The sequence below is a fragment of the Nasonia vitripennis genome, chromosome 2, assembly GCF_009193385.2.
Source record: "Nasonia vitripennis strain AsymCx chromosome 2, Nvit_psr_1.1, whole genome shotgun sequence".
Taxonomy (NCBI): domain Eukaryota; kingdom Metazoa; phylum Arthropoda; class Insecta; order Hymenoptera; family Pteromalidae; genus Nasonia; species Nasonia vitripennis.
In genome coordinates this window covers 29,724,307-29,737,415 of record NC_045758.1, presented here as the reverse complement: position 1 = coordinate 29,737,415, position 13,109 = coordinate 29,724,307, and the positions used below count along the sequence as shown (strand labels likewise).

At 33.3% G+C, this 13,109-nt stretch overlaps 2 protein-coding genes across 4 annotated transcripts; one reads left to right on the top strand and one right to left on the bottom strand.

Moving 5' to 3' along the window:
- Positions 1–12: 12 nt before the first annotated feature.
- On the top strand, positions 13–8,621 carry LOC100680473 (uncharacterized protein DDB_G0286591). 3 transcript variants are annotated; one of them, XM_003425800.5, is made up of 8 exons: positions 13–533; positions 1,300–1,374; positions 1,454–1,675; positions 1,751–1,942; positions 2,022–2,174; positions 2,254–2,341; positions 3,086–3,325; positions 3,621–8,621. In XM_003425800.5, exons 1-8 carry the CDS (start codon positions 477–479, stop codon positions 5,696–5,698), a joined length of 3,105 nt encoding a protein of 1,034 aa, XP_003425848.1. In that variant the 5' UTR covers positions 13–476; the 3' UTR covers positions 5,699–8,621. The 3 variants fall into 3 exon arrangements, with proteins under 3 accessions (XP_003425848.1, XP_031780261.1, XP_008204284.1); XM_031924401.1 differs by having other exon boundaries at positions 54–325; XM_008206062.4 differs by lacking the exon at positions 13–533 and adding an exon at positions 561–883.
- Positions 8,384–13,077, bottom strand: LOC100678034 (cilia- and flagella-associated protein 70). The gene is made up of 19 exons (XM_008206067.3): positions 12,787–13,077; positions 12,523–12,718; positions 12,292–12,447; positions 11,961–12,208; positions 11,705–11,884; positions 11,530–11,630; positions 11,325–11,455; positions 11,104–11,255; positions 10,892–11,031; positions 10,685–10,811; positions 10,491–10,616; positions 10,092–10,418; positions 9,886–10,019; positions 9,654–9,802; positions 9,425–9,597; positions 9,205–9,351; positions 8,887–9,138; positions 8,660–8,809; positions 8,384–8,561 (listed from the first exon to the last, which is right to left on the bottom strand). The coding sequence occupies exons 1-19, from the start codon at positions 12,916–12,918 to the stop codon at positions 8,448–8,450; spliced, it is 3,135 nt and encodes a 1,044-aa protein (XP_008204289.1). The 5' UTR covers positions 12,919–13,077; the 3' UTR covers positions 8,384–8,447.
- Positions 13,078–13,109: the final 32 nt, after the last annotated feature.

Below are 13,109 nucleotides of genomic sequence, written 5' to 3'. Positions count from 1 at the left end.
TTACTCCACTTACCTATACAGCTGCAGCAGCTCTATAGCGCAGATTGGCACGCATTAAAAAAGGACAGCCGATATCGTCGTCTCTCCTTTGTGTGTGTGTGCAGTCTCTGTAGTCTGTACCTGTACCGTACCTGCACTGCACACAGTCAAAAGCGACTGTTCTCGTTTTCCGAGGCTCCACTGCTGCGACTTTCTCCCCGGGATTCGCGCGGCGAAAAAATATTTCCAAGTTATATCTATACATATATTTAAACAGTACACTTCAGCCGTAGAAACTGCAGTCTACCGCCGAGAGTAGTTGCGAAGTAAGGGAACACTTATAGAGGTAAAGTGTTGCGGTCAGTTCTAGATTGTGCGTATAGAGCAGACCGTAGAGAATTAGAGATGAGCTGCAAAGGTCGTATCTGGTCGGTCATCAGCGAGTGACATCGCGGAGCAAGAGGGCGATTAGTCGTAAGTAGAAAGGCGAGCGACTGATGGAACGGGTCCTTGGTGAGGAGTTGATTTTTGGAGAAAATATCGCATCCTCAAAGGTGAGCTATGTGTATGCTCACTTCTATATCTAAGATTAGAGACACCCACGCGAAAAGTGAGGTTAGGTCGCGCGCGTTGCGTTCCGCTTTTTTTCTCTGCAGAGAGATTGCAGTAAGTACTTAGCCTATGAGTTTACTATAAGTATATCAGCGCGCGGTAGCAGTAGTGTATAGCACATGTCAAGATAAGAAGCCTTTTTCAATTGTCCGCCGAGTCGGCTTGACGACCGAGCCATTTTTAGAAGTCAGCGCTCCGATTTGTTTATTCGCGCGATAATAATCGGTGTATATATTAGGTACATATATATATACGCCGAAAAGAGTCTGTAGTAGAGTATCTTTAGAGAGAGGTAAGTGTACAACACGCGTGGATCAATGCTCCGGATGATTTGTTTTTTCACGCGTTTGGGAACCAGTGCTCGTAGCTCTTTACCGTTAGATATAAGCATACTTATATATACGGGGGCAATTGATTTGGGACGATCGAATCGCTCGAGGCTCTTGTCGTCAGTTTTGATGGTTATACTTATATGCCGATGTGCCGCGGTATTGTTTCTGGCAGATAATCAAAAATCAATTGTTAGTTCAGCCTGTGTAATCGTTGACGTGAATTTGTAACTCATGTTGCACATGTTCGATTTATAAAAATCTAGTGTTGTTAAGAGTATATAAAAAAAAAAAAAGTACAATTTCAGGATATAATACTGTTTTAGATCGTATACAATAGATTGTCAACTCTTTTGTTGAATGCAAAAATAATTTTCAGATGGCTTCCGTAGAGTTAGAGGAGAAGATAAACAAAATCCGTCTTCAAAATGAGGAAATCAGACGAAGATATGAGGTCAGTCCTTTGAAATGTCTCAAGATTTGTCATTTTTAAATTCTAAGAGGTCTATGATAAAAAGAACTATCATTTTTAGGAAGTTGAAGCTGATAAAAAGCATGCAGCCAAGCAGAATGCTTTGGTTCAGATGGTGCCATCCGATGATTGGCCAGAGAGAAAGGAGCCACCTGAATTTTCAGCTCCACCTAAAAATGTACAGAAACAAAAATCATTGAATAAAGAGCACAATGATAGGCTTCCACAACACTTTTCAAGCATTCAAGACAGGCTTGGAAAGAAAGATCACAAATTTACTCAGGTATTTTCAAGTTACACACATCAAATTTGTTAATGTCTTAATTGATGCATAATATTAATGAATATGTTTGAATAGGGCAATGGACCACCTCCAGACCCCAAGTACAATTTCTTAGCAGATTCTGAAAGAGAAATGAGAGCAGGAGATGATGGGAGAACCGATGAAGAGAAAAATAGGGCCAGAAATAAGGCATCGCGTGGTGGTCCTAGGAGGAGAGGAGGGGATCGTGGCAGCAGTGGAGGAGGCTCACGAGAGGCATTCTTCAAAGTAAGATTAAATATGGTTAGATCAAACAATTTCATGTAAGCATAATAAAACTAATATTAACTCTACTCTTTGAAAATAGGATAATCGTGGCCCTCAAGCATTCCACAGTAAGGAGGAATCCTTACCAGAGTACGAAGCATGGAGGGCTGAACGTAATCGAATTGATGAGGCACGTATCAACAGACAGAAGACAGCTGAAGGCAACTGGCGCAGAGAATGGGATAGCAACAAGGTATGCCATTCTTCAGTGCTGTCTATATATTTTTGCAATCCTTGTTTCACTTTTTTTTTAACTTTTATTCTTTTTTTAGACAAACATTGAAAAAGATTCTTCAAGAAAAGGGGACTTGAATCGTAAAGATTCAAATATGTATGAAAGAAGAAGTAATCATTATGACAGTAAGTTTGGCCATAGCTAAGATTCAATGGTGAATCTGTATCAAAGACATATTATGCATAAAAACAAAATCCTATATTATCGGTATTTATTGTTATCTATCTCTCTTAAATGAAAAAATGATACTCAAATAGGAAATATTGTACTCATTTTGCCATGTTATTAATATGGAATATAGAATGTGAAAACTGTAGATTAGTTCGTGAATAATAATTATGAAATATGGTAGAAATGTATTAATGTTTTGAAATATTTCTCGTTTTTTTATGCAAAATAAGTTAATGTTTGCACTAATTTTATCAATACTTTCGTAAAATGCCGTTAATATAGTGGTATTTAGGTCTCTACTTAATGCTTCTAATTTTTAAGCTACTTATAAATATTATAATTAATAATGTATAAAAAAAATATGTCTTTACGTATTACGCATTTTTTCATTTCTTCATAACAACTAAATTTCTGCTTTGTTTATAAAGCAAATATAAATGCTATCAAAAATAAAAAATTATACTATGTTTATATTTTTTTGTTAGTTTTAATTTTTATTGAAAATTTTAAGAAACAAATGATCAAGTTTGGTCAAAATTGAAGCTAATATTATCTAATTCAACATAGTCATATTTTAGTATTTTTTTTATCGTTATTTTATAAGGGCATAAGGGGACTAGATTCGGAAATAATTCAGCAAGGTATTACTTTTTAATTTTAAAGGTATATGTATTTTAAAATCTATTTTTACCAATTAGGCGATTATTCTAATCGGGGACATGGCGGAAGTCGAACTTATCATGGATCACAAAAAAATCATGGTCACCAAGATTATCGTCGTCCACATCATGAACAATCTCATGAGTATAAAAGACAGCCAGATAACAAGCCACCTCTTTCTCCCACCGAGGATAGAACTGTAACCGCTTCTGATAAAAGTATCAAAGTTACAGTTAATCCTGCAAATCAACCTAAGGGACCAGTAATGAGTGTGAAAGGTTTAACGATTTACATTATAACGTTTTTTGCAATAAGTTCCAAAAACAAACAAATTTTCAAACTTCATTAATACATTTATATCTATCTTTCAATGTGTTTATATTTATCTAAGATTTTACTAATATTATTTTACATAATTAAATGGCTCTATTATAGTCAGCAATTATGAAACTGACGTTAGGTAACAATTTATAAATTTATATTTGTTATGTTTGTTTTTTCAATTTATAAGTTTGCTTTTTTGGCTAGCCCATGGATACAACAAAATATTAATATTAATGTCGTTTATTACAGTTAATTCGCCAAGTATTGCTGGTACCGGAAGGGTTGGCCCTCGACAAAAGAGTCGCATAACTTACAGTAGCCAATCGGATGCTGAGGGAAGTAATCAAGAGTACAACAATTTTGCAAGGCAAAAGTCTTTTGATGAAAAAACAGCTGGAGCTAACTTTAACAACGGATCAAAGTCGGCTCCAAAGAGTCCTTTCACGCAAAGAAAGAAAGAAGGTAACTCAAAATTCCCTTACCCTCAAAAGAAAGAATTTAGAAATGATGAATCATCTACTCGTTCTAAGAATCCAACAAAATCTATGTACCCACAAAAAACTGAAACTAAAGATCAAAGGCTTACCAATAATTCTGCTTCCAAACCACAAAGAAATCAAAAACGGAATAATAAGTCTGCAGGAGATAAATTAGAAAATCTTGCGTTTTCTAACGATGATGCATTACCTTCTGAATATCAGCCTGATAAATCATCGAATAATGCTACAGATCTAAAATCAAACAACAGTGACAACATTGAAAACATTGAGAATGTTTCAAACATTGTAAATGCAAAGGATCAAGTATCTCTGGAAGAATCTAGAATAAATCTAGATTCAGATAGTTTTGTAAAACCAGGCGAGCCTACTAATGAAATCGTTAGTAACTATGAAGTAAACACTACTTGTGAAAATGACGAAAATAATGAAAACATTAAAGAACATTGTGATCATGAAGAAATGAATTTGAATGACAGTAACGCTGATGGAAATAATCAATCCCATGAAACAGAAGTCGAAGGTTCTCAGAACATTGACTCAAACTTAATTAAGAAGGAACACGGAGATGAATTGCAATCAGCATCTGAACCGACGAGTGAAGAAATTAATTCTAATGCCAGTACCATTGATGGGAATCATCAATCTCATGAAACAGAAATCGAAGGTTCTGATAACATTGATTCAAATTTAATTAAGAAGGTACAAGAAGATGAATTGCAAATATCATCTAAACCGACGAGCGAAGAAATTAACTCGAATGACAGTATCGTTGATGGAAATAATCAATCCCATGAAACAGAAGTTAAAGGTTCTGAGAATATTGATTCAAATTTAATTAAGAAGAAAGAAGAAGATGAGTTGCAACCAGCATCTGAACCGACGAATGAAATGAACCAGAATGTCGGGCTGAGCGACGACACTCAACAAATTATCCCACAAGACATCGCAGTTGAACAGAACTCAACATCATCTTCTAGTGCAGAAGAAAAATCGGCATCGACTAAAATTGCAGACAGCCATCAAAAAGTGGAACGACAAATTTTGGAAGATGAAATCCAAACTCCAGTTCCAGAAAAAATCGTTGACGAAATTAAATTGTCTAGTGACCAAGAAAAAAATGCCGAGCCAATAGTACATGATGGTCAGAACATAGGTAGTCAATCGGAAAAAGATTCCACATCACAAGAGGTAAATAATATCAGCCAGAATGAAAATAAATCGATTGATCAAGCAGAAAATAAATTAGGAAAAGCTGAAAGCGATGAAATTGAGCAAACAAACATTGAAAAGGAGTCAATTAAAATCGATGAAAGTAAAACGGTTGAATTAGTTGAAACGTCTCAAAACGAATCTATTAATGACAGTGGTCTTAAAGATACTAGTTTAACAAATGAATCAATTGAACTGAATGATAACGATTCTCAAAATACCTCCGCTGATGACAGTGGTATTGCGGATGATTCTAACGAAGTAAAATCACATCCGATCACTTCAGTTAGTCCAATCGTTGTACTAGATGCTGAAAAAAATATTGAAAACGATGCTTCTGAAACAATGAAATCTGATTTTGCGGAACCAACCAAAGAAATTTGTGAAAAAACTGCAAAAAGCTGTGATATTAGTAGTGCCGCTCCCGGTCAAACTTCTGAAGCAGTCAAACAAGAAACAAATGAAACATTGGGAAATCCTACCAAAGACAGTGGTGTTGAAGTTGTTAAAGATGCCAATACAATTGAATCATCCAAACCAACTGATTTACAAAAAGAAATTTTATCGGAAAAAGAGAATCCTAAAACGGAAGAATCATCGAAAGTTGCAACAGAGTGAATATATAAAATTTAGTTATATTTCTCCTTTCTTTTCTTTTCTGTTTTTTAAACGTTCTTATAGTACTCTACTGTGAAAGACTTAAATTTTTGAAGGTTGAAAATATTTGTAGCAATTTGAATACATGAAAAATCTATTTTCAATATTATACATAGTAATAAACTAATTAAGACTAAAATTTTGGAATATATGCAGCTGTTTAATAAAAGTTTAACTATTGAATATTATGATATTAATAAAAGCTGTATTTATAACATTGCAATTTATAGTGATATAATATATAATATAATGAAATTTTAAAAAATAGATTTTTCATAGTATTATAGCAGCAACCTGAATAAAGTTTTGATTCTTAAAGAATCCAACTTGTAAGGGTGCAATAATTATTTATTATTCAATATAAGGTTTATAAACGCCTAAGATCTTGAAGATTCATTAGTATTTTCAAATTCTTATGCCCAGCGGTTTGTAGTGTTCAAGGGCCATGTTTTTAATAAAAAACGCGCAAAATTGAACGAATACGTACTACATAATATTGTACAAGTATTCACTAAACAGTGATAATCTAGCCAGATAAAAGATTGTGATAACGACGAAAAATAAATTTATTCAGAACGTAAGGTTTATTAAAAAAGAAATCAAGTTTAATGGAAAGGGAGCATTTCTCCTTCTTGTAGACTATAATTATGAGGCTGGCTTATCTATGTTTGGTGTGATACAGCCATGAGTATATTTTCTTAATATTTTAAGGTCTGTTTTGCATCAGACATTTTTTATATGAATTTTTGCGAGTTGTGAGTTATACTATAATAATATAGTGTTTTTTTTTTTGCTTATTTATTTTTTTTCGCTTTTAGCGAATATTGCGACTGAAAATCAATTTTTTTTTGTTATGCGAAATTGGAGTTAGAATTTCATCTCCGAGAATGATAATGTCTTAAGTGCGTAATCTTAATATTGCTATAAGCAGAAGAATTACGTAGCTATTACAAAATTTAATCGTAATATATATTTGACGTAATGGGAATAGTGTTTAGTGCATTGAATTATTTACTATTAACGACTAAACTCTGAAAAAAATTTAATTTTTGTATTTGACTTAACATTTTTAGTAAACATGCCGTGTTGTAGATATAGGACGTATATCTATAAGGTGATTTTTAAAACTTTTTAAGGGCCTTCAAACATAATACTGTATAACTAATATTACAATAAGACATGGTACTTTTGCCTTTAATTGTTTAATTATCGGTCAAAAACCTTTGAAATATTCAATGCCGAATTAAGTTTCTTTAAAATAATTGAATGTAGTTAACACTTTCAAGATGAAGAAACAATTATTTACGAATAAGTTTTGTAATCTACCTAACAACATTCAAATTTATAAACGGCTCACTCACTGTAAGTTGTTCGATTCTATCAGCGATATGCAGCCTGCTGTTTAGAATACACTTTGCTGCGTAGTTTTGGCTGCTCTTTAGTTGTTAATCGCACACTCGTGTTTCCTGCTTCGGACAATTATTTGTCTGAGAAAATAAAAAACAGTATATAAATGAAAAAGTTTATTCTCTGCTACATTAAAAAAAATTGTTAAGTGCTATGAGCTTAGTGACATTCGTTGAACGCAAACGCAAATATAATGAAATCATTAAATTGTAAAAACGAAAAAAATAATTGTTATTTTTTATCAACGAAAAAATAATTAATTATTTTGGGAAAAAAGAATTATCTAACTATACAGTAAGTTTAGATTATGTATAATAATACATACAAAGAGCAACTCTGAGTTTTCTCTAAGAAAAAAGTTTGTATCGAGTTTGTAGGTTATCGCTTTTATGCTAAGTTTATGCGTCTTTTTTGTTATTATTATTAAATTTTGTTTAAATAAAAAACAGAAAATACACGCTAAATCCTAAATGAGAGTAATTGAAGTATGAAAACAACGGTCGAACTTTTGTAATGTCTTTTTCGATATTACTTTTTATTGTAAGTCGCAGTTCATAGCAGCGAAAGCGAATAATATTTTTATATATTCGTCACGGGGCGCTTAGAATTAACGCACGTAGCAATATACGAAAAAAATAGTCGAAGGCAAATCGACGAAAAAAAAAATTAAGACAAGATTGAGATATTTAATGATACCCATTACTGTATTAAGGGTGCGTACAGTCAAGTTTAGTTTAATTTTTGTAAAATCGACGTAGTTTTTTTTTTCTTTTTTGATAAGTCAACTCAGTTGCGAATCATGGTTATTCACCCTTGTACGTATTTCCTTAGACATTAATATTTTTTATTTTATAACTATTTTGTCCTATTTAGTTATTGCATGCATTTTATAGTCTATTATTTATCTTGGTTTTACCCTTTATATTCTATTTATTTTTTTTACCAATTGAATTTATTTTATTTTTGGTGAATTAAATTGTTGAAAAAAATGTCAACCATGCGAGAATTTAATAATTTCCGACTATTAAAAAACTTTTGATTATCTTACTATATACTAGTGCAAGCTACTAATTTTCTTTATAGGATTATGCATCTATCGGTTTAAAGATTTACAAATCTATTTGTATCAAAAGTACATAACTATATTTTATTAAAAAGAAACTTGTGAACAAGTCGATACTACTGGCTTTAGAACCAAAAACTGTTGATCACTTTTGAAGGTTTATCAAGATTCATTATAATTTTGCCTTTTTGTTTTATGCAGATCTTATTAATGTATACATGCATAATTCTATATTACCATTCAGCAAACACATCGATCAGTTGAATTCTCGAAAACAGTGATTGGTGACGAGAATCCCAAAGTGTCCATTGAGTGTGTTATAAGCCGCCAAAGTTTGTCACTCCTAAGATTGTTCTAATATGATAAAACATACGATAGAAAATGAATTGTTAATAAACCTGTAATGGCTGTAAATTTATGGATTTCATAATTATCCTGTCATTATCCTGTACCTTCACCGTCATCCTGTAGCATTGCGCGAATTCGTCGTATCTATGTAAAGACATGCTCAGCATACATAAGTAAGCCCAAACCTCCGGGTCCTCGCAATCTATTCGATTTGCCTCTGTGAGCGCAATTTCGCTTTCCTCGAAGTTTTCGAGCTAAATTATAATTTAAAATTTAAATTTAATGAAGAATACTGTTTGGTTATTTATATACTGTGAAGTTGATCAATTACGTAGTAACTCGAAATTCCCACTCCTAACCAAGTTTTGCAGGTGGGCGATTGCTTGCAAGCTCGTAAAAAGACGTTTCTTGCATGCTCGTATTCCTCAATGTCAATGTAATGGAAACCCATTCTCAGATGTACTAAATGAATACTTTCCGGTCTATCGTATAACATGTCCACAGATTCGTACTGTTCTATTGCCTCATCTATGATTCCGGATTTATAAAGCGAGTGGCCCATTAATGCAGCTATGCTGTATTCCTAAAATTCCGACTTAGCATAATATGTAAGTTTCAGAAGTTTTATTTTTATATAAAAATTACGTACTAATCCGATGATCGTTTCAGCTTCTTTCAGTTGTTGAATGGCATCTTCGTAGTTTTTTTGCAAGTAACTGTTTACGCTTAAGAAGTACAAAAATTCCACTGATCTTTCTCCATGACACAATTCTTGGGCCAAAGCCAAACCTGCGAACTGTTATAACGAAATCGATAATTACTTCGTAGTGTATCGCATACAATGTTTTTCCAGCGCGAATAGTAATTACGTCGTAGAGATTCAATTTAAGCAGTAGCACTGTTGTTAATAAGAAAATTTGATTATTTCTGCCGAGCATAGCTGACCAAGCCATAGGCTCTTCGTACAGCACGTCAAGAGCTTTCTTCTCGCGAACTCTGTCTTTCAAGCATTTTTCGGCGATATCGAGTGTAAGGTCTATACCTGAGATGTTACGAAGACGTGAGATGCAAAAATAACTCGTTTATATGATAAATTACCTGGATAGTATTGTATTTTAATGTAAAGCAAGTGCAAAATGGCCCAGCCTTCCGCAAATCTCGGATAGAAATGAGTTACAGCTTTGAGAAATATTTCCGCGTCCAGGTATTCTTCTTTCATAGCGAGAATGATGCCATATAATAGTAGCCTGATGAAAAAATTATTTTAATAACCTCAATTTTCAATATTTAATTAAGAATTTGTATCATGGATTTAAGCTAGACAATTTACGCAATTTTATGCCGACTATCCAGTCCAATGGCTTCTCGACAACACTCGATCGCTTCAGCACTTTCGGATCGTCTCAGAAAATGAATCGCGTACTTAACCCACGAATCCGCGTTCTTTCGATCGTTGCAAACTATCTAATGTTAATAACAATTACGTGGAATGTTAACAATCATGTTTCAAAATGCTGCAATGGTATATTTAAATACCTTGGTGATCAGTTTATCAGTTTTCTCATAATCCTCAAACTCGTATGCTTCTTCAGCTCGGAACCAAAGTTCTTTGGGGCTGTCAGGCTTTGAAGCTTCTTCTACTAACCGAACATCCAGTTTTGTGTTCAACGCCGTATGCATTTGCTCCACTAAGTATGTGTAGCACGACGCAACGAAATTCTGATTTTTTGTTGTATACCACTCGGACGAATTCATTGCGAACTTCTGATCGAGTAGATTGATTATTTTATTTCTCAATGTGCTTCTTATGGACACGTATTTTCCTGTCTCGTGAAGAAATTGTCTAAAACGGCTCAATTCATCCTAAAAATGTGGATTGAATTGAATACGTTTTTTAAATTAGAGAATCTCAAGTAATTTGGTTTATCATTATACCGGTATGTAAAAGTAGGGACATGTTACATCCTCGTCGGCATTTGACGCGTTATTTTTATCCTTACACTTTGATGCGGCATTTTTTGAATCGCATTTTTCCTGGCACTCACATTGTTCGAAAAAGTCCTAATAGAAGATTAATCTTCATGGGGTTAATTCATTCTTTTTCGAATATGTTATGGAAGAAGTCTTACTCGATAATTTTCTGCAATGACATCGACCAATTGTTTTATACAGTTTATATACTGTTCTTGCGCCAAATCAGGGGTGTACGAATAAATTGGACCCTTTGGTTTCGGTTTGCTCTTTAAAATCTGAATTCTAAAAAGTAATGTTTACTCACTGAAAAATTAGCTCTGGTGCGATTTGCAATACCAAATCATTAATATTATTGTACAAACGCTTCTGTAAAATCTTCTATGACACGAGCAGGAAGAAAAGGACGATATAACTCAAATTCGATGAGGATGAGAACTGGATCTCCGTTTTCCGCGAAAATAGGAAGACTAGAAGATTCCGTTTCTTGAGAATTTTTCCGAGCCTGAAAGGTCTTGAGACTAATGAATATTTGTTTTGAAAATTGTTTGTACTACAAAATATAGACAAATTTTACACTCTCTAGAACTTCGATGGATTCTTTGTTTCGGATATTTTTTGACTCATCGATAATTGCGGCGCCAAAGATACTTTGCTCTAACCCGGTTTTTTCTTCCATTTCCGACAAATTTCGAGTGCTCAATTGAGCTAAAACTCGTGATCTAGTTCCTATAAACATTATTAACTATATTTGATGACTAATTAAAATAAAGGTCCAATGAATAACATTTTATTTACTTCCTGGAAAAAGTAGCTGACTTGCATCGACGTAACATTGATAAATAAATATGCTCTCATCGTTTTTGTCTTTTTGCTTGGAATTGTTTTGTCTCGATGACACCGATATTTCAAATGGCCAAAACTTATATCTTAAAATGCAATGGTTACAAATAACTATCGGATTTCAATATACTCTTATATATTAGAATTTTTATATAGTTACTGTTTTATTCTGTCTTGTATATTTTCTGCGTCTTCTGGTTCTAACAAAATCCTCTGAACCGTGTTCCATTCAACTCTTGGAACATCTTTTTTGACAACCGCCTATAGACAATTATGATTTTAAGCTATAGCTTCGAGTCTTATGATTCTACAAGATTTAAACTAACTTAATTTACTTTTAAATCAAATTCTTTCTTATAAGCGCTTTTCACGCTCTCGTAGTCGTGATGAATCTTATATTTGCTAAATCGAGCACGACTTTCAAGATTTTGCAAAGGTCCCCAACTTTTTGTCTTTTCAACATCGTGGAAATTCGTCCATTTTCCAGCTTCAAATATAATACAAGATTCTTCTACCTTCAATGAAATATGTGAATAAAACAAAATTATTTAAGCAAAAAAATGACTGAATCGCATGAAATGTAATCTTTACAGGATTATCCGTGTACAATACGGTTCCGCATTTATATTCCATTTCTTCGGTACAGATTGAAGGCGGATTGTAGATGCTTTCAACGGTAATATTAAGAATATTGAAATCTTTTTCTTTAAGAATAGCATCAGGTTCGTTCAAACGCATTGTTAGAGAGATTCTCGGCAAATTAGCCCAGGCAGTGGTGTTACCATCCCACGAATACGATGGCAATTCCAGGACTAGCTTCTCATCACAAACAGTTTCGCCTAAATTTTTTTTTTTTTTCATTCTCAATGAATATTTTTAATGGAAAAGAATTATTCTTAGTGAATTCTGGACAAAGTGATACCTAAAACTACCGGCAAAAGATCAACGTTGCACATCCCTAGTATTTTGACTTCGTTTTTGGAAGAGCGCCTTGAATCTCCTTGAAGTTTCTCATTGCTATTAGCTTTCAAACTTTGCCTTGGTAAGTTAGTGTTATTCGAAATTTCAAACACTTTGACTAATGAAATGTTGAGAATTTAATAGAATTACAAGAATTATTATTGTAGGAGATCATTTTAATTTGTATTTTTACTCAAGACAGGTGTTGATACTATCGATGAAACGCTTCTCAAATTGTTAACTTCATAGCGTAAGCCTACTGTGAAATTTATGTAGTGAAGCTTTGTTGGATTATCATAAGTAGCATCGATCCGGATTATTTCACTTTCTCCTAAAATTGTGTCTTCGTGTTCAAGTGAAATCTTAAGGGGCAAAGTATTGTTTTTGATCTGGAGAACAAATAATCTATTCAACTCATTCAATTGTAATTATTTAAACATTAAATAATTTGACTCACGATATTTTCAATACTATTGATTGTTATTTCAATTTTGGGTTGACTCTCCTCCCCTTCCTCGTTTAATAAATCGGATGCTGAATTTTGAGATGCAAAACTAATGTCTCGTTGTTCAATTTCACTTTCTTCCATTTTTTAATTTTAATTATCAGTAAACGAAGAAATGATCAATGACAAACTTTGAAAATTCAAAGTATAATTGGTCGAACAATATTAGGGTATAGGTGTTAGTCTCTTTTCCAGCTTTTAGGTTGGATGACGAGAATCAAAACATGCAATGTTTGCGTTTATCATTTTTTTTTCTGACGTGCTCCACTAGGGAT

Bases quoted from the DNA above. Each gene is read 5' to 3' on its own strand.
- LOC100680473 (XM_003425800.5), top strand. From the start codon at position 477: ATGGAACGGGTCCTTGGTGAGGAGTTGATTTTTGGAGAAAATATCGCA. The intron at 2,175-2,253 runs GTATGCCATTCT...TTCTTTTTTTAG, and splicing joins GAGAATGGGATAGCAACAAG to ACAAACATTGAAAAAGATTC. The intron at 2,342-3,085 runs GTAAGTTTGGCC...TTTACCAATTAG, and splicing joins AAGAAGTAATCATTATGACA to GCGATTATTCTAATCGGGGA.
- LOC100678034 (XM_008206067.3), bottom strand. From the start codon at position 12,918: ATGGAAGAAAGTGAAATTGAACAACGAGACATTAGTTTTGCATCTCAA. The intron at 12,209-12,291 runs GTATCACTTTGT...AAAAAAATTTAG, and splicing joins TCTTTTGCCGGTAGTTTTAG to GCGAAACTGTTTGTGATGAG. The intron at 8,810-8,886 runs GTAATTGATCAA...ATTATAATTTAG, and splicing joins TGGGAATTTCGAGTTACTAC to CTCGAAAACTTCGAGGAAAG.